The 27,504-nt window shown below is 44.1% G+C and overlaps 4 protein-coding genes, 1 long non-coding RNA gene and 2 pseudogenes across 6 annotated transcripts in view; 3 read left to right on the top strand and 4 right to left on the bottom strand.

Moving 5' to 3' along the window:
* Positions 1-1,402, bottom strand: part of LOC111256607 (dnaJ homolog subfamily C member 2-like) — an 8,664-nt gene extending 7,262 nt beyond the window's left edge. The window contains exon 1 of one of the 2 annotated variants that reach the window (XM_022824811.1): positions 328-1,402. The gene's annotated coding sequence lies outside the window, so the exon portion shown is untranslated. The remainder of the gene's footprint in view (positions 1-327) is intronic. The other variant, XM_022824810.1, reaches the window with a different exon arrangement.
* Positions 1,403-2,501: 1,099 nt separating this feature from the next.
* Positions 2,502-5,805, bottom strand: LOC111256633. Its single transcript, XR_002676739.1, has 3 exons — positions 5,670-5,805; positions 4,104-5,595; positions 2,502-3,023 (listed from the first exon to the last, which is right to left on the bottom strand). It is a non-coding gene; the product is annotated as an uncharacterized LOC111256633 (long non-coding RNA).
* LOC101779960 (bidirectional sugar transporter SWEET3a) lies at positions 3,060-6,321 on the top strand. Its single transcript, XM_004960569.3, has 7 exons — positions 3,060-3,796; positions 3,924-3,960; positions 4,048-4,270; positions 4,897-5,058; positions 5,354-5,473; positions 5,690-5,852; positions 5,968-6,321. The coding sequence occupies exons 1-6, from the start codon at positions 3,760-3,762 to the stop codon at positions 5,840-5,842; spliced, it is 732 nt and encodes a 243-aa protein (XP_004960626.1). The 5' UTR covers positions 3,060-3,759; the 3' UTR covers positions 5,843-5,852; positions 5,968-6,321.
* An 856-nt stretch (positions 6,322-7,177) lies between these two features.
* LOC101779566 (KAT8 regulatory NSL complex subunit 3) lies at positions 7,178-9,152 on the bottom strand. Its single transcript, XM_004960568.3, has 6 exons — positions 8,871-9,152; positions 8,662-8,723; positions 8,419-8,554; positions 8,191-8,263; positions 7,680-7,745; positions 7,178-7,592 (listed from the first exon to the last, which is right to left on the bottom strand). Exons 1-6 carry the CDS (start codon positions 9,008-9,010, stop codon positions 7,371-7,373), a joined length of 699 nt encoding a protein of 232 aa, XP_004960625.1. The 5' UTR covers positions 9,011-9,152; the 3' UTR covers positions 7,178-7,370.
* Positions 9,153-10,748: 1,596 nt separating this feature from the next.
* On the top strand, positions 10,749-11,378 carry LOC101762824 (serine-aspartate repeat-containing protein C-like). Its single transcript, XM_004963409.1, has one exon. It carries the CDS (start codon positions 10,749-10,751, stop codon positions 11,376-11,378), a length of 630 nt encoding a protein of 209 aa, XP_004963466.1.
* Positions 11,379-15,072: 3,694 nt separating this feature from the next.
* Positions 15,073-17,651, top strand: LOC101762008 (annotated as a pseudogene).
* Positions 17,652-22,009: 4,358 nt separating this feature from the next.
* On the bottom strand, positions 22,010-23,843 carry LOC101779164 (annotated as a pseudogene).
* Positions 23,844-27,504: the final 3,661 nt, after the last annotated feature.

Below are 27,504 nucleotides of genomic sequence, written 5' to 3'. Positions count from 1 at the left end.
GGGAAGGACTCCGAGATGCCGCTTTCGGTTTGGAAGGTTAGGATTGATTCACCTGCCCACAGAGCCTGATTGTCTACCTCTTTCTGTGAATTGACTGAGGAGTCTCTCGCATAGGCTCATGCGCATTGCATACACAGGCAATTCATGTATTGGGTGCAAACACAAGATAAGCGAATATTTTGGTCAGCTCTTATTAGTTTGCATGGCGGGGCCCATGTGCCTGGCTCTTTAACGTTCCCCCCCCCCCCCCCCCCCCCCCCCGCGTTGATTCAGAAACCAATCGCTCGATTAGAAGAGAAATTGGATGGGGGGATCTCGCTGCCGTACCTTGGATGGACGTCACATGGTATATGGCCCGCCGATGGCGTGGCGGCCGAAGCCCTCGGCGCGGCCGGCGAGCGCGCGGAGCCGGTGGTCCGCGTGCTGCTGCGGCGGATGCAGAGGAGGATGGGACTTTGTGCTTCCGGCTGGAACGGAACCTGAGGCGGACGGCGGCGGCCGTCGGTGCCGGAGCCTTCCGAACCAGGGAGTTTTATGCAAATATACGTTCGGAGATTTTACAAACGGACTATGGCGACTATTGATCGCGATCTAAAATATTAAATATGAACTCCTGGATTGGATCGCGATTATTAATATCGATCAAAAATGGGGGGGGTTTCAAAAATATACTATCCGATCTTTACGAAAGAACCCCTGATTCGGATCGCGATCCAAACCAGGGGCGTTCTGCAAATATTCGACGCCGGCGCCGGAGCAGCCGACGAGCCCGGCGCTGCCGCCGGAGATTTCCCGCTCCGCTCGCGTCGCCGCGATGGAGCCCTCTCTAGGCCCCATATCTCCCGTATAGCCGCTGCCTCCGGCTCCCTTTGCGTTCCTCTCACGGTCCTCGCATCGCCGCCGCACGCATCCTCCGGCGATTCGGGCGCCGTGGCGGCGCCTGCGCGTCGCTAGCTCCCCGGGCTGAGGCGGTGAAGGGGACCTCGACGAGTCGGTGCGCGAAGGCGTGCGGCTGCGCCCGGTCCGGCGTTTGGTCTGGCACTGCAGACCTGAAGGCTGAAACTGAAGGTGACGACAGGATTCACTCCAGGCCCGCTCATTGTTTAGTTCAGTAGGCCACGAGAAAAGGTGCAGAAACAATGAACCATCCTCTATGCCTTACGTAAAATGAAATCTAGGGGACAAAGTGAACTTTCAGGGTTCATGTTTGGATGAAGTTCAAAAATAGAACCTTTTTCTTATCTTTCGATGAAATACTTCTGTCATAACCCCCTTGGCGCAGTTAGACCATCAAGCTGTTTAGGTCTAAGGTCAAATTCCTACATTCCAGACACCAATTCTGAATGGAGCTCTTAATTCCCATCAACAATTCTCTGTGAATCTCTACGAGCAACTTGTCGTGCCTTGTGGTTTTATGGCAAGACATAGGTCTAAAAGACTATCATCACAACTGAGTAAAGCTCTCGGAGTCTTGGTGTGCTACAGATGAGAGAAATTTCGGTGTGTTGATATTAGTACCATAAATGAACATACAAATAAGAAAATATCAATATGTCTACATCTCAGTGACGGCCACAGGTGAGAAAGAGGAGCAGTGAGAGGAAGAAGGCTAAATTTCCTAGGGATGGGATGCATAGTTACTATGCAGTGCAATACTGATAACTGAATACTTTCTTGGCAGAAGCAAGCCGTGGAGTAACAGAACAATGAAGCCCAGCACAAACGGAATTGCAGTTTTCTGCAAGGTGGGAATGTTAATCCATAGAACTTGATGCACCGTGGTTATAATATGTAGCGGGCATAGATACGGATGTGCGTCTTAATACCACTAACATTACTTGAAAGAAGATGGAAAGGTAGTGATGCTATCAAGTATCAACAGGAAAGGAGTTAGCAATGAAAATCTAATTTCACTAAATATTGTCTCTGTTTAATTGGGAAAAAATAGACATGGGTCAAGTTAAATCCAATGTTTTTAGGCCTGAGCCTGCGATTGGCTAGGTTGTTGCAGCAAGCTGAAAGGGATGAAAGACAATATTCAGCTTCAAGGAATGTTTGATTTTGACTTATCTCCAGCTTTACCTTTTCCACTGCTAAGCAGGTTCTTTGAGCTAACGGTCGAAATTAAACGAATCCTTGCACTGGAGAGGACACAATATTAAGAAAGGACTTCTCACATGATTATACTGTTCCTTTTTTTTTTGTCATGATATGATAATGCGTAGTACTCAAAGCCACCCCAGCAAGCATTAGAGAGCCTTTTGATTTCCACAGAATAACTGACTAAAGTTAGTCCAGCACTAAGACTGGTGGTCGAGGTCGAGCAAGTGGAAGCATCCACAATGAGATTATGAGTGATCCTAAGTTCCTAACATGCACATTATTTCAGAATATAAGAAGCCGGCAAGGCCGGACCATGAGTCCATGATGATCCAAAAGCAACTGAAAAACTCCAATGGAGTCCTATTTCTTTGTATTTTTCTGCAACTTCATTTCCTCATCTTTGATCGTGTTTGCCTATTCAGCAGTTATATTAACATCATGTCAATGTGCAACTTCATAATTTGCACTCGAAGCAAGTGTGCAATAGTTGAAGCGTGCAAACTCCCATTTGTAGGAGCGTATGGAAGTTACACTCCTTACACCCATTCAGGTGCCCAAATGTTCTGCACTTGTGCTAGGCTTGCGATGATTTCTATTGAACATTGACGAAGTACCTTCCATATATATACTTACTACTTACAATCTGTATGTGCCACCTAAGCAAAACCATGAATTCTTGACCAGATCGAGATAGGAAAGAACTCATCGTACAAACGATGCACCTGCGAAGAATCTGGGAAAAAAAAGGAGTGGGATGGCACGACCAGAAGCCTGACATCAAACGTGGCAGTTAATGTACATGAATCATCAAAAATATTCTTCACCACTCCCATCTTCTAGCAGAACAGCTCATCATATGCAATATTCTTCACCAGTCACCACCAAGCACAACCACCCTTGAGCCACCGAGTTGCTTCATTCTGAAAATAACCACTGCTACTTAATTGGAGTATGGCTATTCCCCAAGCGGGTGATAACAAGAGATGTACAGGTGCAAGAAACACCCTACCCTACTATACACTAGTAGGTAACTACACAACACAGAATATATTCATCTAACAATAGTCAGAACTCAGAAGTACCTAGAGGATACAACTTCATTATACTCGGAATATATTCATCTAACAAAGAAGCACTCAGTTATTTATTGTTTTCTTCTCGTTGTGCACTACTTAGAGGCACCCAAGAGCAACATTTGCAATAAGAATTTCAGTGTTACCCTACATCTCCATGGTCAAGCAAATCTAATAGTTTGTCATCATATCTTATTCAATGTTATTATAAAATAAACCACAATAGATGCTCCGGCACACCAAGTCACCCAACAACAATGCACCACAATCAAACATGAAAGCTTTTACGATTCTTAAAGGCCCATAGGTGGAATCAATTTGGTAGATGCCACACAAAATATAGAAGACTTTGTCTGACTGCTTTCCATTCGCAGAAAAAATTTCATATGAACAGAAAAGTAGGCAATTCACATGTAATATTCTACCATGGTGGTTTGAGCAATATCTTTGCCTCCAGGCTTCAGCATTAAAAAAAATATATGCTTTCTATAAATACCCCAGCATTATTGTGAACAATGGATCACTGAAACAATTAGCTCCTGGCATCCTGTGGCAAGGCTAGTGAAGACTTCGGAGCATAATAATGGTTCCAAGCATACGCGTGATACTTGGAATTATAGGTATTTTCTGTTTACAACTACCTAAATAAGTTCATTTCATCATTATTTCGAGTGGAAGGGTTTTCCATGCTTATCATGAAAGCAAACTAATTCAACTTTGTAACACTACCTTGGTTCTTTCTTGCAGGATGTGCAGTCTGTATGCTTCTCTATTCAGCACCAATGTACATGATTACATACTTAACTAATATGATCATAAACACAGCATGGCGTACTACTTACTGTTGTATTGTTTTCACTTTGTTTTCCAGATTGACTTTTAAAAGAGTAATAAAGGAGGCTAGTGTAGGCGAATTCTCATGCATACCATATATCCTGACTCTGTTCAGCTGCCTCACATATAGCTGGTACGGTTTTCCAGTTGTTAGTTCTGGGTGGAAGAACTTGACAGTTTTCCTCATCAGCTCAATAGGAGTACTCTTTGAAATATCATTCATCAGCATATACCTATGGTTTGCACCAAGAGAAAAAAAGGTAAATCGTTTCTAAAGAACTCAATATTGCTCCTTTTACGGTAGCTTATGTTAATCTCTGTCAGGCTTCTATAGCCAGTTTCACTATCACATACTTGATACGGTAAGCTCAAGTAGACACTAGGACATCAGAAGGTTTAAAAATGTAAAAAAAAAAAACAGAAGCAGATAGCACCCCCCCCCCCCAAAAAAAAAATAATAAAAGGGGGGGGGACTATACGGTAGAAAATTCTACATACTGCCCACTCAATATGTTATAGCTTGCGTAACCAGTGTACAGTTCAAACTTCAAAGCTAATAAATTCCTTATTTTCATGCTGTGGTAAGCAATTATTGAGTCCATGATGGAATTCCTCAATCTTTATGTTCAAGTAATCCTGCTAAAATGGATGTCTAATTTACAAAATCGAATCACATATTCTTCTACGACACATGCAATACATAACGAATATTTGAACTTTTTTTCATTTATCTTTTAAAGAAATATACTGTGTGTTATTAGTTTTGTTCAGGTAGGAATACTCAAGTTTTAAGCATGTCAGCATGGAGTTTTTGAAAGAACCAAATTATGCCCTAAAAAAGGATTCAATATTCATAAGCTGACCAAGAATCCTGACTAACTTGCAGAAGCTTGTTATCCTAATTGTATCACTGGTTCTGGCAATCTTCGGCATGACCGTATTAATCTCAAGCTTTACAATCCACACCCACCACATCCGCAACATATTTGTTGGAAGTATTGGTGTGTTGTCTGCCATGCTGATGTACAGCTCTCCCCTTGTTGCTGTGGTGAGTACTATTAGTTATAGAAGCTCTAGAAACAGGGACTACAGATACAAACAGTTAAAGGCATCATGGCAAAATCATTTAAAACTCATGCTACAAGAAGTACGAAACTAGAATAAGTACCATAAGAAATACAACTCAATGAATACTTCTCATATACTAAATTACTACAGAAAATGCATTAATATAGACAAGGAAAAAAATGAAGAAAGTAGTTTCTAATGATGCAATTGATGCTTTTTTATTTTTTGGCACATTGTCTAGTAATTTAACCTTTTTTGCACTCTCACAATTGCAGAAACAAGTTGTAAGGACGAGAAGTGTTGAGTTCATGCCTTTCTACTTGTCATTATTTTCCTTCTTAACCAGTTTAATCTGGATGGTATATGGACTCCTAGGGAGGGATCCCTATATCACGGTTAGTAATTTCATATGCAATCTAGTCAAATGAAAAAAAAACTTTTGTGCATATATAAATGAAATAATAAAAGCAGGGGGCTCACCTGCTATTGTAAAACGAACTTCTTATGCAATCTGGACCTAAAAATAAAATAAAACATATCATTATGTGACACGTGTGCCTACATTTGGTACAACCACATTATCATACTAACCTATCCGTTTTCTTCTGAAGTCGCCAAACTGTGTTGGGTGTGCAACAGGCATCCTTCAATTGGTTGTCTATTGTATTTACAGAAGCAAGGATAGACCCAAAACACAAAACAATATGGAAAATGATATGGAAGTGGCAATCAGTTGTAAAGATGCAACAGGACATAAGCTTTAACATGGAACAAGTATACCCTCTTTTCCCCAGAAGCACCATTGCTGTATACCTAACATGTGAGGGGATATGATGGTGCCATTAGGAATTTTGGATATTCGCTTACTTGTTTGTTGCATGTTGTGCAGCTAAATTATCCTAAGAAACCATTCAGAGAAGCCAGGAGGTCAGGACATCCCATGGTCACTCATAAGCTGAATGCAAATATGTCAACAATAAATCTAGAAGTTGGAACAAAAACTGGAGTCCATCCATGTAACTACTGCAAGACAGACATTGACAAAACAGTTCCAGAGCATTTCAAAAGCTAGCAATCATTGTCTGCCCTTGAGAGTTGAGACATGTCATAAGTTCAAAGTTGATGATTGACTGACTCCTTGTCTCAAGACTTTTTGTGTCTATTAAAATGAGTTGATCAAAACAATGTAATATCTATGGCCAGATTTCTGTCAAAACTCAAGAAAATATAGTCTTCAAGTTAAGTTCATACCGCGCAAGACCTCTTATTGACAGTAGCTTCAACATTCCAATGGCACTATCCTTCCAACCGATTGTCTCTCTGGTTACACGATATCTATAGATCAGCAAAATGTAGAATAGAAGCAATCAGATTGGTAGCTTTAACATGCAATTTAGTTATCTGCTACTTTCTAAAGTGAGTTTGCTCACACCTTTTCGCATTAAATGCCCAACGAGGAAAACAAAACACATGCAAACAGCTGATTCCACGAAATTGATTTGAGTCAGTGAATGGGAATAAATAGGCAGCATATAATTAGATTTAAGTTGAAACTTACATTGACACCAGCTGCTCACTAAAATAAACCATGGGCATGCTCACTAAAATAAACCATGGGCATACCAGGAATCCTCAACTTAGTTAAGTGGACAGTGTCCAAGTTCATATGAGTGAATGAAGATACATGCAATTTTTTTACAAGGGTAAGGTAAACTTACATGTGTGACATAATAAAGAATCAAATAGCACATACAATTACAACATTACCAATGAAAGAATATTAGATCATGTTTTTCTTCAATTAATGTAATGTGAACTCTCAGCAGCACGAGTTCAAAAGGACACAAAGAATATTGAAAGGACACCATGATTTCCAAAGGCCGCAAAGAGAGCAAAACAGAGAGTCGACATTTTCAACAGCACAATAATTCCATGATGCAATACACTATACATCCATTCAATTCTAACAAGAAAATAATTCTCTTCTCAGTTATCTAATGGTGTGCATTCATATTTAGTAGTTTACATTGACAAATGAACTCCCAGTCAGTGACACTGATATATTGATTATGAACAGATAACCAGACAAGGAAGAAATATGATTCGAAGACAGTAGCCTGATGATTTTCAGCATCTGATCATGTAACGTCAAAAGAACATACAATGGATGAAGAGTGCAAATCAGAACTAACATCTTGTCCTAAAGGATTACATTAACATATTAGTTGTATACAAAGCCAAAGATTAAGGTCTCGTCACCATGAGGTGTTATAAAGGAAATATACAAGACGGCTAGGCACAGCTCTCAGTGAAGGAGTTCTGGACAAACTGCAAAATCGCTTTAACAGCTTCCATTTCAACATCATGTTGATTCAACCCGCTAGACTCTAGGTATTTTTTACCGATCTTAAAAGAGTGGTCACCACCATCAATAACATGCAGTTCATTCTTGCAGGTCATCTTCTTGCGAGTGGACTCAAGTCTATCTAAGGGGCACAAGGCATCTTTACTGCCCTGTAAACAAAAGTAAAACAGAGAAACACTATTTACTATGTTTCACTTTACAATATCAGGAAAAAAAATTAAGAGAAATTCCATTACCTGAACAAACATTGTTGGAACCTTCAGCTGTAATAGTGTCTCATCTCTCACTGCTCCATTCACTCCCTAAGTTGGATAGAGCAAAATGAGATGAAAAGAAAATTGATTTCTTAAATTATAATTTAATGGTGATCAGTACAGGTTTCTGGTCATAGGAGTGAGGGATAGGAAACAACATGACCAAGGTCAGGTTCCCAGGACAGGGAGGAAAGTAGGAGCGGAAAACAAGCATGTTCAGAGAGGAACAAAAGGAAATTTGTAGTCTCATCTCCAGGAATGCACCGCCAGTAACAAAATGTCAATTCATAAAGCTGCAACATAGTGGGTGCAAAAGCAATCACTTAAAAGACACAGCAACCATCATTTGTCCCAATCAAGCTACAAAGGAAATACAAATCCATTTCTTATCTGGACATCAGTTTAAGAGTTTCACCCAATAGAAGATAATATTCAGGTACAAGGGAACAAAAATGCAATGTGCAGATCAACTAGACAGTGGCATGAGAGGAACCTTCAAAGGGTAACCCAAGCATACAACAGCAGAAACATCAATGTCATCGGAGCTTGCCACCATGCAGCTGACCCTGAGAATGTTGATACACCATTGTCAAATACTCAGATCAGAAGAACGTGTAGTGTTGAAGCATAGCAAGCTACAGGTTTTTGAATGTTGAACTAAACCAAGAAGATGCATAATACAACTATGAAACAAACAGGATTGTTGTCCACCAAACACTACCTCGATCCCATGGACTTCCCCATCAAAATAAGAGGATGCCCCTGATACTTGCTGGCAGCATCCTTCACGACACCCAGGTGATGATCAACAAGCTTTTCTGCCTTTGGCGGCGCCCTGCGCTTCCCACCAGACATATCTGTAACGTTGTCATGCGACCCCTTAGCTCTTGCTGACAAATTTTGATCCAACGAAATGACGGACCAAGGGTAACGGGTTAGCAACAAATTTACTGAATGAACTAACATGGGTAGTCAAAGGTCACCACTTCGACAGCATCCAGTGCGTCCTGCACCATCTTCTTCCAACTAGCAGAACGATTTAGCACATCATGATGCAGGTGACGCAAGAAGATTAATGTTTTACCAAGAACGTATCTGAAGATCCGATTAGCCTCCTGATCGAGAGAGAGAGAGAGAGAGAGAGAGAGAGAGAGAGAGAGAGAGGCGACTTACTGGACCATCCAGTCGGAGGAGGAGGGGGCACCGGCGCCGTGGGCGAAGACGACCACCGGCTGACGCTTTGGCTTCCGCAGGGGAGGAGGTGGCGTCGACGCCGGCGAGCTCTGATCCGCGCGGCGGCGCTTGGGAGGCATGAGGAACGGCGATTGAGGGGCGGAAGAAACCCTAGTTTGGGATTGGGGATTTGGGGGTCGGGGGGAACGGCAGTGGAGTGGCGGCCGCCTGAGCGCGGGAAACTCCTCTTGCTTCCCGCCCCTTCCACGGTTGGCCCAAGCGGTGAGTGGCGGGCGGCGCTTTGGTATTGGTGTAAGACGGCAGATTTCTTGATATTTTTTCATTTACTTTTTACTCACACACCACGCACACTTGCTTTCTATGAACACACACGTAACCTATTCTTATGAATACCTTCGAAAGACTGAGTCGGTAAATTCTCGAGATTGATGAAGTCACCACTGGTACCACGTCGCGCCAGTTAAATCCTTGAATAAATTTAGGAAAATACAAGCATTAGTGCCGAATCAAGACTCAAGGTTTCACCACAGGAAACATTAACAGCTGAGCTACGCCCAGTTTGCATTTTTTTCATTTACTTAACCTACTTTATAATCAATATTTTAGAATAAATTTAGTTTATAGATACCTTTTTTCACCATGGCCAGCATGCGTCACAAACCTTTAATTTTTATTTTTACTTTATTTTCAAACAAGATATTAAATGGTAAAACTCTAAACGAATTGTACATGGCTGGACAATGCCACGAAATAACGCAACAAAAACTATTTTTTGAAAAAATAACAGCAAATTTGTATTTTGATACACTAACCTACACTTATATTATCTTAGTCGGAGAAGCTTTCTAAATTCTATTAGGATGGATGAATGCATCCAAGTCCGAAGAGGAAGACTCAAACTGCATCCTGTTATATTTCAATCTGCCTCGCTGATAAACCCATGCAAATCCAATAGTGGTGCTAACTTTTAGTTGGGAGCACACTCTTGCGCCTTTGTGCACACCAGCTCAACCACGCACCAATGGGCCAGGCATTTTGTTAGATTTTGGACCTCCGGTTTCTCCTTCGGCTCCAGCTGAAGCTTTACCAAACAGTTTGCTCAAAAATGGATCCACACCTAAAGCATTGAGAAGTCGAAGCGGTTTTATATGGAAAAGCTGGAGAAAAAATTGACTCCTCCAGCTCCTCCCCATTTTAGGAGCCGGAGTCCTGCTAAAGAGGATCTTTAAATCATCCAATGATTCACATATAAAAAAAGTTTTATGGATCAGATATTCTAGAATCAAAATTTCACTGGTGCCTACTCCCTCCGTTCTAAGGTAGTTTTGTCTTTTTTCTAATTTTTACTACACACCTAGATACACGTTATATCTCAATATATAGCAAAATCTATATATCTAGAAAATACGAAAAGCCAAAAAGACTTACAATTTGGAACGGAGGGGTACAATTAAAAATTGCTTCTTTTCCTTCTTCTTTTATGAGTACAACAAAATTTCTCTAAGCTGAAGAAATCTTAGCACAAAACTTTCAAATGAACCCAAAATAGTATATTGTGCCCATCGGGATTTCCGGTAACAATACAAAAGTAGAAATGATAAAACGAACAACAATAACATATAGCAGCCTTCCTAGTGCCTTCACACTAGAAAGCACTAGCTCCACACCTAAAAAGATGAACAAGATAACATGACTCACTCACCCAGTCACCCTCCAGTGCTAAAACCACTCCAAGAGCAGTAGCATAACGCCCTCCAGTATATAGAGGGCACCCATTCCCTGCGTTGCTTCCATGACACACACAGATCACACAGTACGCCCTCATTATACACTTGTTATACCGTCAGTGTTGGCTACATGGCCAGTGCAGTGGTCTTCTCTGCCACCATCCTCCTCTTGGCAGTGGCCGTAGTATTTGCCTCCGTCTCCTGCGCCTCACACCCATTGACGGCTGCGGAGGCAACAGACCACGCCATCACCAAGGAGAAGAGCAACCTGCTACAGGTGCACAGTGACTATGACAAGGAGATGGAGGAAGCCAAGGCCACCAGGGGTCAACGAGGCAGTGCCACCGAAAAGATGACGAATTTGGTATCCGCCGAGGAGGAAGGAAAGAAGACAGGATCCTATTGGGGCAAGGCAAGGAAGCTAGACGATGACGATGATTCAGATCACGGTTCGGACTCAGACCGTGATCAGGATCACGATTCGGACTCGGACCATGATCACGATCACGATTCAGACTCGGACCATGATCATGACTCAGACTCGGATCAAGCTCATGATCACGATTCAGACTCGGACCATGACCATGATCGTGATCACGATTCAGACTCAGACCATGATCATGATTCAGACTCGGACCATGATCATGATCACGATTCGGATTCTGGTAACAATGATGATGACGACCACAACTCGAAGAATGAAAGGAAGAAGAAGCATGCAGCTCAGGGGAGGAAGGGAGCTCCAGGTGGTAAGCAGTAAGCAAGATGACAAGCTGCCTAAAGTAGTGAAAAAGGTGTGAGCTTAATGCTTCCTACAAAGATCATCATGAATAATGAAGCTTAATTAAGTATTAGATGGCGTGCTTACCTTTGTGTCTGTAACTCTGAAATTACTGTAACATGATGTGTGACCAGATTCTGCGAGAAGAATGTTATGCAAATGCAAACCTGACAGTCCATCCCTCTTTCGGCACATAAGAAAAATGCAGTCGCTGTTTGGTTTTCACTGGGATGTTACAAGGCATAAGCCTTAAGAGCAAGGCAGCTGAAGAGGGGCTACAACCAGCTAGCCCAGCTCAACTTCTTTTGCCATTTAAAATCTACTCCCTCTGATTCCAAAATACTATCCGTTTTAATGTTCTAGATACATAGTTTTTACTATATACCTAAATATAATCTATATTTATATGCATATCAAAAGTTATGTATCTAGAAAAATCAAAATGAATAGTAATTTGAAACAAAGGGAGTACAAATCTTCTTCGAGAAAGGTATTGACTTCAAGTTGAACGTTCGGCGAGTTCCTATGCCACTACATGGTGCCATGGTGGCTAGTCGACTGCCTCCTCCAATGGCTGGGGACAAAGATGGCCAGAAGGACCTTACAAGGACTTAGCAATTTTTTTTTGTCAAAGGTGTCTTTGTAAGGATTCTAGTGTAATATTTTTTGTGCCTATGTGAAATAAGAGAAATTTTACGGTGCTTAGGAATAATTGCTGCCCTTCGTGAATAATTCCTAACTATTGTAGAACCTCACATCCAGTGATTAAAATTTTGATCTCTTTCAATAGTAACCGAAATTACATCGCATTTTTTACTGCAAGATCCAACTTTTTAAATTTCATGAAATTCGATGGATATAGGAAACAAAGCTGAAACTAAATTTAAAACCCTTCTCACATCCAGGTTGAGGATGCCCTGCTGACGCCTTCGGCCTTCCTCGTGGCTGTGCAGGCTTTTGGCGACATTCTCTAGCAGGAACGAGCGAGTGGGAACAGGGTCGTCGTGGGGTTTTTTTGATATGCTAGTTGTCCACTTGCATTGGACCACGTGATGTGCGATGTTTATTCATGGATACAACCTTTTGCTATCACCCTTGAAATGAAATTTATTGTTTTTTAAGACTGTTCGTGGCGTGAATTGTCCCTTCTATTCCTGCAGTATCGCATTATATTATTTCTGTTACTAAGGAACAGTTCTTCGTCTTCCCAATGCAAAATAAAAGCCCTTTCAATGGAAGCAAATTAAAAAAGAAATCACCTTTCCTTATTATTCAATGGAAGTTTTCAAACTTTGGACAATGGTGGTTCATCGTCGCTGATTATTCAAAATTGTGACTATGGTGAACCGCTGATCAGTAATTACACTTTTCAGCTTCTATAACTGAGCTTTGTTGTTATTAAATATGTAAAAGGATTTCACATTTTTTGACTAGGCACGTTTGGTTCCATTGCTCGGCATGATGTTGCCTTGCCGAGCTAGGATGCGCGAGCACTTGGTTGCTTCACCTAGGCACCTCGAGGCTTGTGCCAGCGAGATTTGGCTTGCTCATGTGAGAGAGTCAAATCAGCTAGCCTGCCCCTTGTTGCCCGCGCCGGTGAGGCTAGGCGAGGGCAGCTGCAGAACCAAACATGCACTATGGCGAATCGTGCTTGTCCATTAGCACAAAATACAATTTTCCTCCCTTTCACGTCCATAAAAATTCAAGTTGCAAAGAAAACAACAAAAACTATAAGAAAGAAACCTCCAATCCATGAGCTATTGAACTATATATGAGGACTCCTACTTTGTAACAGTAATCCTGAATAAAGACTGTAAACGAGACCAATTAAGGTATCTGGCATGAGAAGAATGCAGAGCAGCAGCAGACCGACACAGTGTGCTGCCTCACTAGCTGGATCAGTAATGATTGAGGTCATTCCATCAGGTGACGGGCGCTGCACGTTCCGGCCGCGGCCGAGAGCCGGAGGTCCATCCAATAGGGGAGAGATGAGCATGGTGCACGGAGAAACTGGACTCTCTTGCCGACAAACATGAGGTGACAAAGTAGATAATTCGGTGCATGGAGAAGACAAAGGTCATGTTTGCACAGAAGGTGTTAAAGTTTAACACCTCACTTTTAACACTTTTTATCACATTTCCATCCAAACATATGTGTTAAAGTTGATGTGTTAAACTTTAACATCCCAAAAATAGAAACACCTCAAGAAATATTAAAATTTACTAAAGATTTTAAAAGTGGTCCCCTCCCAGTTAAAAAAAAATAGTCCCCTCCCCACTTGTTCCCTGTTCCCCGCTGCCCCTCTTCTCCCTCCTGCGTCGCGTCCTCCCGCCGGCCATCCCCGCTTCCACCGCCCTCCGCAGGCCGTCCACCCGCCGCCCTCGCGGACCTCCACACGCGGGGGGCCACCACGGCGACGCCCGCAGCCGCCCCGAGCGACACCCGCGCCGCGGCGGCGAGGTCCAGTGCGGGCACCCGCTCCACCACGGATTCGAGCACGTCGCCGTAGAGGTACGCCGGCGCAGATCTGGAGCGGGAGCGCGGCGAGGAGGCCCGGCAGGGCCAGCGACGGCCACTCGACGAGGCAGAGCACATGCCGCGTCTCCGTGTCCGCGGCGAGCGCTCGGGGCCGGCAGCATCGGCGGCGCCTGGCCGTGCGGGGGCGCCGGGCCGTGCGGAGGCCGCGCCGCGGAAGGCGCGGTTGAGGCGGGCGACCTGGCAGATCTCCGGCGGGTCGAGGTGGAGCAGCACCGCCGCCAATTCGCCTTCTATGCAGGTGAGCGCGGCTGCACAAGGCAAGAAGCTCACATGCGCAGGGAGCAGAATGGTTCTCGGATTGAACCCGAAGCACCGCCGATTCGATCAAGAGCTCACTAGGTGTGCCCCCTGTCCGCCTCAAATCGCGCAAAGCCGACCCCCGTATGCTCCGAATCCCAGCAGGTTGCCCTCAATTCGAGAACTCAGGATGCTAAAGTTCTCGACCTCTAATTGAGAATTGGATCGCTTCCTGCCACGATCTTTTCTTGTAATGGAACGGGGACGCGCTGGGAGGAGACAAGGAGATTTTACAGAGGGCCTTTTCAGAGATCTTTCTTCTCCTCGTTCTTCCGCGTCTGCTGCTGGTGTAGATACATACCATACGGTAGGTAGCGGACAACTAAATGATCGTGTAAAATACCTCGGAGTAATGAGGGGTAATGATGTCAATTCCAACATTTGGTGTTAAAGTTTAACAGATCATCCAAACACCCATAACGATGTTAAAAACATCCTGTTAAACTTTAACGCAAAACAGGTCAAAGTAATACTTGCGTTGAGACCTTAAATAGTTTACCCTTGCATAATTAATTAGCGTAGAAACCGACCAGATTACGACCCTGATCACGGCAACATGGAGCACAAACTCCAAAAAGAAAACACCTCCCATGCATTCTTTTAACCATTTGTCTGATCTAGACCCACTTGGGAGAAAATATTTATTTGAATATATTTTATGGTTTATGATCGAGGTGTCTTGCAAAACCGAGGTTAGCAAAACCAATGCAAGTAGGCTACATAGAAGTACATCTAACGCAAACTAAACCAGACATCAAAGTTGCAAACAATGGAGATCTGGAGCCTGCTCACGGCAGCCACCATGGTCGCAAACGCAATTGTCTTCTTTCTCTCGACCATGGCGCTACCGGCGGCAACAGCTATTGTGGAGCACACCTTCGTTGTAAGCACGATCCTCTCTCCCTCAATTCATGGCGTTAAACTCCATTGCACCTTGATCCCATTTTGCATACTGTATTAGCTGACATCCGTCCTAAGTATCGTCTGTGTACGCACATGCATGATTTTTTGGAACACATGCTTGTATATATAGGTGAGCCAGATGAATATGACGCACTTGTGCAAGGAAACTCTCGTCACCGTCGTGAACGGGCAGCTCCCAGGGCGAGGTCACAGAGGGAGATTCAGTGGTCATTCATGTCGTCAACAAGTCACCCTACAACGTAACAATCCATTGGTAATCTAGCCTTTTTGAACAAGCGCCAAAGTTATACAGATTAGAGAGATGGTGTTTTTTTCACTTATTTTCATGGATAATACCTTTTCCTTGGTGTTTTCCGTTGCAGGCACGGAGTGAAACAGCGGCTGAATTGTTGGGCTGATGGGTGCCGATGGTCACCCAATGCCCCATCCTACCAAACCAAAACTTCACCTACCGGTTCAACGTCGCTGGGCAGGAAGGCACCCTGTGGTGGCATGCTCACGTCTCTTGCCTCCGGGCAACCCTGCATGGCGCCCTCATCATCCGGCCAAGGCTTGGGGCCAGCTCGTATCCATTTCCTAAGCCTGATCGCGAGGTCCCCATCATTATAGGTTCCTCAACTTTTTTCAGCCTTTATTCGTCATATATAAGATATGAGCATTTGGAGAAAAAAATTTGCATGCCCGGCATATATAAGATAGTGAGCGTTTCAGCTAGCATTTAGTCACATATAAGATATGAGCATAAGACTTGGAACGGAGTGAAGCTGATAGCCATATTGCATTGTTAGCCCCAACCCCAAGGCGTACTGAGCTGAACTGTTTCTGTGACTGGTGTTGATGATGGCAGGGGATTGGTGGAAGATGGACCTTGCAGAGGTAGCCAGAAAAATGAAGGATAATTTCTTTGATTACTTCCCCAGTGCATCCACAATTGACGGCAAGCTTGGGGACCTATTCAATTGCTCTGGTAATCAACTATATTGTATAGTACTACTTCTATTCTATGTTGTCGTTGAATGGTGTGCCTTCGACTCTGAAGGGGTTGCAGAAGATGGCTACGTGCTGGATGTGGAGCCTGGCAAGATCTACTTGCTGCGCATAATCAACGCCGCGCTCTTCTCCGAGTACTTCCTCAAAATCGCCGGGCACAGATTCACGGTGGTCGCCTGCGACGCCAACTATGTCAGCCCCTACACCACGGATCTCATCGTGATCGCGCCTGGCGAGACCGTGGATGCTCTGGTCGTCGCCGACGCGCCTCCCGGCAAGTATTACATGGTCACCCTGCCGAACCAGGCGAAATTGCCCGAGACCCAGACCCCAGAAGCCACAACAAGAGGCATTGTGCAATACAAGAGCCACCACAGCCCAGGTAGTAATGGCGAAGAAGCTTTGAGATCAAGGAGGACTGCGTCGAAGGAGGAGGAGGTCCAAGTCCAACCGGTGATGCGCCGGTGGCACCTGTGATGCCTGATCAGCACGACGTGGTATTGTCGTTCTTCTTCCACAGCAACCTGACCAGCCTGCGAGTGGACGAGCACCTGTTCGTCACGCTCGGCTTGGGCACCATTTGCCGGCGAGGACAATACTGCAATAGGACAAAGGAGAATGAGACTGATCTTGTTGCTACCATGAACAACGTCTCCTTCCACCTCCCCACGACGACACCACTACTAGAGGCGCACTACCACCACATCGGCGGCGAGGACGCGCTGATATTGCTTCCCGAAAAGCCACCAAGAGTGTTCAATTACACCGACCGCTCCTTGATTATCGTAGGACCAGTGGAGAAGTTGCTAGAGCCAACGTCCAGGGCAACAATGGCGCCGTGGTTCCAGTATGGCTCTGTGGTGGAGATGGTGTTCCAGGGCACGGCGATACTGCAAGGCGACTCCAACCCGATGCATCTACACGGCCACGATATGTTCGTGCTCGCGCAAGGGCTCGGCAACTTTGATGCGGCAAAGGATGTGGCAAGGTACAACCTGGTGAATCCACCGCTCAAGAACACGGTGGTGGTCCCAAATCTTGGGTGGGTCGCCATCCGATTTGTCGCCTACAATCCAGGTTGGTACAGGATTGTTTCTGCATTACTGTCTTTCTAGGAAGCTTCAAATTCAGCGCACTAGATCAACGCTTTAATAACCTAATTTGATTATTTCTTGGCGAGTCAAAAACAATTCCAATTACCACTTAATATATGCCATCAATATCTAATGATGATTTGTCATAGTTTAATTTATGCCATCAATATCCGAAATGATTTGTTTTATTTTGTGTACAGGGTATGGTACATACATTGCCACTATAAATTCCACTTGTCGATGGGCATGACGGGCAGTATTTATTGTAGAAGATGGACCGACGACGAACACGTTGCTCCCTCCACCGCATGTGGATTTTCCATCATGTAGCCACAACGATAATCTTGTACCAGATGAATATCATCTCCAAACTCCAGAAATTAAAGTCTCACGCATTGATGAAATCTAAAATATAATTCAAATTGCTAGTGTTCAAATTAAAAAATATGAGTTATATATGAAGGTATTTTTTTAATAATGTACCTATATAATTTTCCGGGAGATTGTTTAAACATTAAGTAAGTTGCTATTCGAAATAGATGGAAGTACAACTCTGTCATAATGCCTAGCCCTATTTGAGATGACTAAATTCATAATGAACTATTAAATAGCGAGCAATTACACCATGCCAAGCAGGTGTATACTTTGCGTTGCAACCTATGAGGCTGTTCGTGTAAAAGGGCAATCAAACACAGAAAGATCTAGCAGGCCCAAAGAGGAATAGAAAGCACGCTTAAATTCGGGACTGTTATGAATAAATTCATCCACGTGCGTATTAGAGCAACTTAAGCAATAGCTCTCAAATTAAAGCCCCCAAAGTATTTTTTTAAGGGCTAATATCTTCAACTCTAGTACTCCATGGAGACCCCACGAATAAAGGGTGGAGGGGAGAATTTGGAGGTCTTCCTAAAAGAATGGATTGCAACTTTTTTACTTATCCATCTAAATTTGGAGTAGAGGGCTATTTAAAGGGTACGACTCTTAAGTTTCGTAACAGATAAAGGAAAGTTTCGTAACAGATAAAAAAAAGTATGGCCCAAGACACAGTCTTCACGTAAACAAAGAGAGGTTTATGACAGTAAAAAATGAGGACCATCAAAACATGGTGATAACACAGGCTAGGCAGTAGGCAGTTATGTCTTTGCACTGATTTGTCTTGTAGCGCTGGTTTTTGCCTTTAACCCTCAAGCTCCTCCTAACTTCTGTATCACCTACCACTTCCTTTGCTTCACCTCTACACTTCTTTACTTTTACCTTAGATGTACTGCAAGATGCTTGATTATATATTCTGATAAGATTACTGGAGTGGCAGGTGGTTAGATGTCTTCAATGACAACTTTTCCTTCCAGCAGGTCACTACTAGCAGCTAAAACAGAGCCTGCTCCAAGAGTCCACGGTACGCTCTGTATTCTGCAATATGATGGGCAAAGACAATCTACATCTGCAGGGCACTTCGTAGGAATGGACTTTGAACCGGCAGGTGAACTTTTGGTCTCTACTAGGATGGGGCATTGGGTGACCATCAGCACCCGGTCACCCCAACAATTAATTCAGCTGCTGCTTCACTCCGTGCCTGAATCGGAAAATTAACACCAAAGAAAAGGTATTATCCATGAAAATAAGTGAGGCCATCTCTCTAATCTCTATCGTTGGAGCTTGGTCAAGATTACCGATGGATTGTTATGTGACTTGTTGCTGACATGAATGGCCACCGGGTCTCCCTCTGTGACCTCGATCGTTGCCCCTGGAGGCTGTCTGTTCACGACGGTGACGAGAGCCTCCTTGCACAAGCAAGTGCGTCATATGCAAAATGTGATCAAGGTGCAGTGGAGTTTAAGGCCATGGAATAAGGGAAGAGGATCATGCTTACAACGAAGGTGTGCTCCACAATAGCTGTGCCGTGCGGAGGCTCGATAATTTTCGCTGACCTCACCGGCAACGATGGACTGAAAATTCAACACTCATCAATTTCCTGCTCCGTAGGAGTTTTTGGGCACTATGGGATGAAGCTAGAATCAATTCGTACACGTCGAGAGGTACCTCAGGACGCGTACGTGTACAAAATAAACGAAGATAACAGCAGGTCGTAGCAAGCAAGACCGAGACAGGGGCGACTAGCATGGGAGTATGGGACCGTACGTATCGTACAAGCGTAGAAATAGGAATGAAAATGTGGTACGAACGACTTTGATAGTTTGGTTATTTCATATTTGTATATATAGGAGGTATCCGCGTGTTTTTCTTTATAATTCACTGTACAGAAATTAAGCTGACATTCACATATATGTATGTACACTTATCCATACGTACGAATAACTTCGAGAGACTGATCCATCCTCATCAGACATCTAATAATAGATGGATACGTCATCTATCATTGAAAGTTAGGGATCATCAGTGATAGATGGCAGTTGGACGTTTGTCGATTTTTTGTTTGAAAGATGATGCACACACCTACGGACCCCTTGGTAATTAGTGACACATGGTACTACTAATGTCGGGTTATGTATTACTATATGTATATGTACAAGTAGTCTAGTTAGATATTCACGTACGATATAGTTAGGGAGAGAGCTCGTACGTACGTGCATGTAATAGTACATGCATGGAATGATACTATTGATGTCATATGCGTTCCCATCTCGCGATCCCAGTTGCATAAGTGACTATAACTCATTTAGTCACTTTTTTAGGAAACAACTCAGTTAATCACCTGACACAGTAGACTTGAGGGGGGAGGAAGGGAATGGTGCATTTAGGAAAGACAACTTATTGATAATTTCATCCCACGTATAAAAAAGTTTGAAACAAAAAAAAACTATAATTCTCAAACCAAATATATAAATTAAGTTTCAGTTGTATTATTGTGTTTCCTACTATAAGATATACTACATGAACCCCCCATATTTGTAACGGACGAAGAAAGTCAAAGGTAAACGGATCATGAGTCTGTTACCAGAGATGCGTTATGAATAACCCATCAAAGATAACGACCTAGCAGTGACAAACAAGAAAACATTGCATGTTACTAATGACGACGTCACCAGCGGTCTGCTCGAAGTCATAGGTAACGGGCGTAGAACATTGCCAGTTACCTATAGTTTTATAAAGGTAAAGGGTATCATTTTTTTACCCGTTACCTATGTCGTATGCACCCTTAGGTAGCAGCAATAGCATTGCTCCTTCCCACATATTGCAAAATTTGGCACTAAAGCAAAGTTATAGTGTCTATATACATCCTAGATTTGCTCAATAATTCTAATCTTGTATTATACTGCACTGAAATGAAATGCGTCCTGAGCACCCGGCCATCCGCAGCTGACCGGTCACCCCTAAAACTAAGGAAGGTCGCTAGTAACAGCCGTGCCCGAAGCTGCGCCACCCCTAATCGCCACCAAGAGTCTAAGACCAAATCCACCCATGCGGCAGACCAAATGTGTTTCCCATCGGCAAGCAGACTCCCACATGGCCAGATCTTATGAGTAGCTGCAATGTTGAGCCTCCGCGGACCTGCCACACCGCCGAAGCCGAGCCCCAACTAGTGAGCAGATCTAGGTACCCCCAAGGGAGAGGACGAGACCAAGGAGGCGTGGAGGTCGAAAGGAGGAGCGGGTGGAAATGCCTCGCCGCCACCATTACCACCTCCGTCTGGAATTAGGAGGCTCGATCAGGTGGAGACGAGGAGGAGAAGAAATTAAACTATTATATATAGTAAAGTAAAGGTAAGTTGGGGTGCTATATATACATGTATATATCGTTACTTCGGCGACTTATGAAGCTGTATAGGATGGACAATGCGATGCAAATATCATCATACTCATTATTAGAATGTATGACATGTAAAATCTTTGGAAATTAGTCGTTCGAACCCCACTCCCCTCCTACTCCACATGCCTAATGATTGTCTCTGTATTCGTACTGGTCAGAACATAATTACTCAGATCTTCAGCAGATCTAGTGTAACCAGAGATCGTTTTATTTGTCCATGTTGAAAGGGGCAACTTGTGCCTTTGTCTTCCGTTTTCTCATTGTATTTACCAAACCTTTTTACTATTTTTGCAGGGACGGAGCTTAGGCATGGCCAAAGTTGGCCATGGCACCCCCTGATTCTCTATGTTTCCTTAAGGAGCACTTAATTCTACCACATACTCCTAAGTGCTAAAAATTTACTAATTTGGTCCCCTCTCGTATCCTGTCCAAGCCACTGTATTTCTGTACCAAATTTCTTTCCTATTAGTGCGGGGCTAGAGGGAACTTTAAAACATTGGTATATAGGCGTTGTTTACCAGAAAAAATCGTAATTTTTTGCGAAACGGAAAAAATCGTAATTGATGTATTATTAAACCGGTTCTTAATTAGCTTCACAATCTATTATACCTTCAACAAAAACCATAGGAGTATACATGATAATTTGGCACACACCTGTCCACTAGGATCAAACCGTACATGTCTTAGTATTAGTTATTAGTATGGCTATTTGTTCTAGTGAAAGATGATAACAAGTGTGGCATGCTTATCCTCTTGGGGATCTCTTAACGCACGTGAATTTAACCTGGCAACCAACTTGCGTCTTTTGTTACATGCATGTCAGAACGAATCTCAAGTTGTCAAACTAGGCCAACGAATTCAAGCAACATATAGATCGATCATGTTTCTAGGGCATGATCTTGTAACGTGTGACACACAGCCATGCATGGCTTGACCACCAACCACCATCGTACTGCATGCAGGACGACACTTAGCAGCATTTGGACAGAATTATATTCATAAACAAACATGCTTTAATTTTTGTGGAGAACAGGAAACGCAACAAGATTACACTCACCAAGCAACACCGAATGGCTTATTGGACGTCACAACAACAACGGCAACTAATTAACCGAAATATTCTCTACATTATATTTCTCCCTTCATCATCTCGGTGGTGGTCTTCTGGATGAGCTCCCACGCGCTCCGGACGTGCCTCTCCTCCTGCGTCGACGACCCCACCGCGAACCGCAGCACGAACTTGCCGCCGACCACCGTGTGCGCCAGGTACGCCTTCCCGGTCTTGTTCAGCCGCTCCATGAGCTCGCGGTTGGCCTCCTCGGCGTCCTCCTCCGTCATGGCGCCGCCGCCGCCGTGGGGCCTGATCCTGAAGCACACGAGCGCGAAGTTCCTGGGCACGACGACCTCGAACCGCTCGTCGGCGCGCACGGATTCCTCGAACATCTTGGCCATGCCGACGTCACTGCGGATGTGCTCCTGGAGCTTGGCGGCGCCGTAGGTCCGCATGACCATCCAGAGCTTAAGCCCCCGGAAGCGGCGGCCGATGCCCACCTGCATGTCCTTGAGGTCGGTGACGGCGCCGGAGTCGCTGGCGCTGTTCTTCAGGTACTCCGGCGTCGTCTCCAGCGACCCCGTGAGCCGGTGCGTGTCGCGCACCCAGAGGCAGGTGCAGTCCAGGCACGTCATCAGCTACTTGTGCGGGCTCATACTGATGGAGTCCACGCGCTCCACGCCGTCGATGTGGTGCCGGAACTCCGGGCAGATGCATGCGCTGCCGGCGTACGCCGCGTCGACGTGGACCCAGGCGTTGAACCGGGCGGCGGCTTCGGCGACGGCGCCCACGGGGTCCACGGCGTTGGACGACGTGGTGCCCACCGTGCAGCAGACGTAGGTTGGCACGAGGCCGGCGTCGATGTCGGCCTGCATGGCCTCGAGCAGCTTCGCTGGGTCGAGCGCGTAGTTGGTCTCCTCGCCGGTGGGGATGGAGCGGACGTTGGCGGGGTCGAAGCCGGCGAGGTGGCACGCCTTGAAGAACGTGGAGTGGGTCTGGTTGGCGGCGTACACGGTGAGCCGCGTGATCCCGGCCATGGTGCCGCTCGACCCGCTCCGGCGCAGCGCCGCGTCGCGGGCCGCGACGAGGGTGACCAGCATCGCCTCGCTGGTGGTGCCGAGGATGACCCCGCCGCCGGTGCCGCGGCCGGCGGCGCCCGTGCGGTTCATGAAGCTCGGGGGCAGGCGGAGGAGCTGCGCGAGCCAGTCGAGCGCGAGGACCTCCATCTCGGTGGCCGCCGGCGACGCCTGCCAGGTGAACCCGACGGTGTTCATCGCGGAGGCGATGAGCTCCCCGGCGATGCCGGCGGCGCTGTTGGTGGACGGGAAGAAGGCGAAGAAGTTGGGGCTGGCCCAGTGCGTCATCCCGGGCACGACGGCCTCGCGGAGCTCCTTCATGGTGACGTTGAAGGGCGCGGAGGAGGTGGGCGGGGCAGGCTGGAGCAGGCGCCGCAGGTAGCCGGGCTCGACGGCGGGGAGCACGGGCAGGGACTCGACGGACTTGTAGTAGTCGCAGATGAAGTCGACGGACGTGTGGAGGTAGGAGCGGACGTCGTCGGCGTTGAGAGGCTGGAAGCTGTCGACATCGGTAGGGAAAGTGGTAGGGTTGGTGTCAAGGCTTCCCATGTCAATGAACGAGTGGCCGGGTTACTTCGAGAGAGAAAAAAGATACAACGTGGCAGCTAGCCAGCTCAAATGGTGAGGCTTAATTGGAAGCTAGAAAGCAGAGACACAACGTGGCAGCTAGCAAGCTCAAATGGTGAGACTTGGAAGCTGGACGCTAGCTGTGTGGCCTGTGGCGTGATCCGTTGGGGGTAAGAGGGTTTATATAGGCTGTTATAGGTATGGATCTGGCAATGCAAGAAGACCAGCATCTGTAACATTAGAATACGTCGTCTGAAACGATAAAAATCAAGCACCTAAAATATAGGAGGTGTGTGTGTGCCAAATAAAGTGGGCTCCTCCTCCACCCACTGTATTTGGCGCTCCACTGGAAAATAGGTGCTCACTGTCAGATAAAAAATGGTTTAACTGGAGATTGAACTGGCGGTGATAGTCCGGTGACCCTAGCTTGTGGCTTGTGCAAAGCTCATTAATTACAGTCTTATCTATCAAATGATTGCTAAGAGCGATTGGATAATAATGTATTATATTCCTTCTGACCCTTTTTATCTAAAACTTTCTATGGTTACTTGAGCATCTCCCATGGTTCCTCAACTTTGATGCCCCGAATTCTTCGTCATAACTTCAGCGAGAATAGTGTTGGATCCATAATGTCAGTGTTTACCTTGCTCCATGTCCACCTTCCTATCTTCAACACATCTAAGATTAAAGTAAATCTGAATTAATGTCCATGTGCATGCTGCAGTGATCCTTTTCTTTGTCCAAATAAAACTGGGGTCTTCTGGATGGATGGACAAACCCAATATAGATGGGATGGTCTGTCATGGGTTAAGCCCATGCATATTGATGGATGAAAGGAACAACCGAATGAAAAGTTCTGATGTCCCAAACCGGGATGAGTAGTTGCACGTTGTATGGATTGATCTGAAACAAAAGAGGAGCTCCACCCTACACACTTGTGTTATTGTGTTACGATCTACTGCTTGTATAATACCCTGGATTATAGTTTTTAAATGAAGTTTAGCAGCCTCTAGGTATAGGAATATATCCAGGGTGTTACACTAAATATTGTGCATGTACGCGTTGACCGTGGGAGCCGAGAGACAGACAAGATCCAACCCAGCAACTGACAGGTTCTAGAATAGTATATACCTTATTTTCCTTATTTTAAGTTGTCCATGCACACTGTGCGAAGCCGATATGACCATTCACAGCCCAGGCTTCATTCGATTCACATGTATCAACACGTCAAGATGCATGGATAGTTCCTTGTTTGTTACTGTCGCACTTTGATTATTAATTTATCTTATATTATATTATTTATGGTTATAAATTTATAATTAATTATTGGAGAGTACATTTGATTGCAAATCCAACTATTTCAAGTTTACATCATAAAAATAAAAAAGTATTGGTTAAATTATTGGTCAAAAATATATGTGCGTACATCTTATAAACATAAATAGATGGAGTAGTCTCTAAATTGCACTACATTGTATCGGGTGCCGATTAACATGATTGATCTAGTTCATTGCATAATTAATTAATGTATATCACACATGCAGTACTCCATTTGCCAACATGGAACTGATTAGTGGAATCATGTACGTAGCTCTAGCTGACTTTGTCGAGTTTTGTGCTGTCACGTGCCAACTAGGGGGGTTACTGTACATTATTTAACGTGTTGTGCCTCTGCGTACTAATTTCACGCTCATCAAGGATCACCATCAACATCAAGTGGTTGAGCTAGTGCAATCCTCGCAGTGTCCTATAGCTGCGGCTTCATACTGCATGGTACCCAAAGAAGAGCGAGCTAGTGATCGTCTGCTAGGTCGAGCATCAATTGCACAACTTGTGCATTCATCACATGCATGCAGTAGATTTACATGAGATCGAGAAGCACACAACCACATGCAATCTTATAAAAGTAATGTGTGCATCACAAAAGTTCACTAAACCGCAGGGCCGCCGGGGAACCATAGAATATAGTCCCAAGCTCACTACAAGCCAAAAAATACACCTCACAATTTCCACAAGTCAAACTAATTTGTTAGGACCCACACTGTTTGACCTGTCAGGAGTTAGTTAGCTCATCAAGAAATAAGTACTCGTAGATCCAATCTATTGATTCATCCACTATCATATGTAATAATGACGTAAACAATTAAATGATTCTTTTGGTTGATTACACAATTTTTCTAGCAGTATGTTTTATTATATAAATGTGGAAAGCCAACCTAGTACGATGATGTGATTCGTTGTAAAACTAAATGTTTCCATGAAATCATCACATGTTGTGGAAGTGCAATGTTCGTTTATCTTCATATGCCAATTAATATTCTTAAATTAAACAAAATGTAAGGTCCACTCCCATAGGACGTACTCCCTCTATCCCGCAAAGAGTGTCCTTTTAGTTCGTCCTAAGTCAAACTATCTTATGTTTGATCAAGTTTATATAAAAATATATCAATACTTTTGATGTCTAACAAGTTTCATTAGATTCGTTGTGAAATATATTTTTATAGCATACATATTGAGTGTTATAAATATTGATACTCTTCATTATAAACTTGGTTAAACTTAAAACAGTTTGACTTAAGACAAACTTAAATGAACACTCTTTACGGGACGGAGGCATGTGGCATTGTGAATGGCTGGGATGCCATCGAACTGAGAGGCTGCTAAGCGTATTTATTTTACATATTTGCTTGCCCATGTGCCTTCATGTTGCACGTTATCGTTTCCCTCGATCTAGTCTCCAATTAGCCTTTAGGATAGACTCCTCTACCTTGATTTGGTTTTAATTTTGGACCACGTGACCTCTATTAGATTCTTAGAATAACCCTACAAAAATATAATAACAATTTTGGGACTAATACTTGAATTAAGGGTTTCTACTTAATTATTTCTTCACTCCAAAAGAAAAACGATAGATATGTCAATGCAAGCAACCAAGTAAAAAAAATACTAACATAAATGTAATTATGATGAACAATCAGTTGAAATCAAGCGAGACATCATCAATACATAACAAATCAATGTTCGATATTAGACTAGAATCAAACTACTTAAATTATAGAAAAATAGATGAGAAAGTTAACCCCCCTCCCTTTATCTTGACACTTCTTTCGATTTGTTCTCCTATACTACTCGGTTGAGGAATGAGGATATATAGTTTGCAATCTGACTATAGGTGGTTAGATTCTTTATGATGGAACCTACCTATCGGGTTCAAAGTCTTCGACTTACATGCGTGCTTCTATTTTTAGCTAGTAATTTCTTTAGTAATAGGTGATGTGTCTGTAGAAAGCTCGCTCACTCGAAACCCTTCACTTTTTAACTATCATATTCGAGAGGGGAGTTGTTATCACCCATCATTGGTGTAGATGTCGGTATATAGAAATACCCACCCATATAAAAATACCCCATTAGAATGGACATGAACAAACTAAAGGTACACTGATACTTCCATGGATCTAAAATTAGAAATAACTTTACATCTTTAGACATTGTGTCAATCATGTCCTTGAACTTTAAAATGTGTTTTTTATCCCTAAACAGTGTCAAGGTATCTCCTAAGTTCTAAACACAACAGTCCAGCTCCTGACGCCAATGTGGCTTGCTAGCGTGGACCTAGGGTGGACCCAAAAACATATTTTAAAATTTAAGGACCTAGTTGACATAATAGGAGAAGTTTGCAAACCCATTATGCATTTTACTCAAGAATGTACTCCCAAGATGGACCAGGATATTAGCTACTCCCTCCGTCCCAAATTACTCATTTTAATTTTTCTAGATGCATCATTTTTGTTATGTATCTA

Source organism: Setaria italica, chromosome III (assembly GCF_000263155.2).
Source record: "Setaria italica strain Yugu1 chromosome III, Setaria_italica_v2.0, whole genome shotgun sequence".
NCBI lineage: Eukaryota > Viridiplantae > Streptophyta > Magnoliopsida > Poales > Poaceae > Setaria > Setaria italica.
Note: the sequence above shows the minus strand (reverse complement) of the source record. Positions and strands in the feature narration are given on the sequence as shown.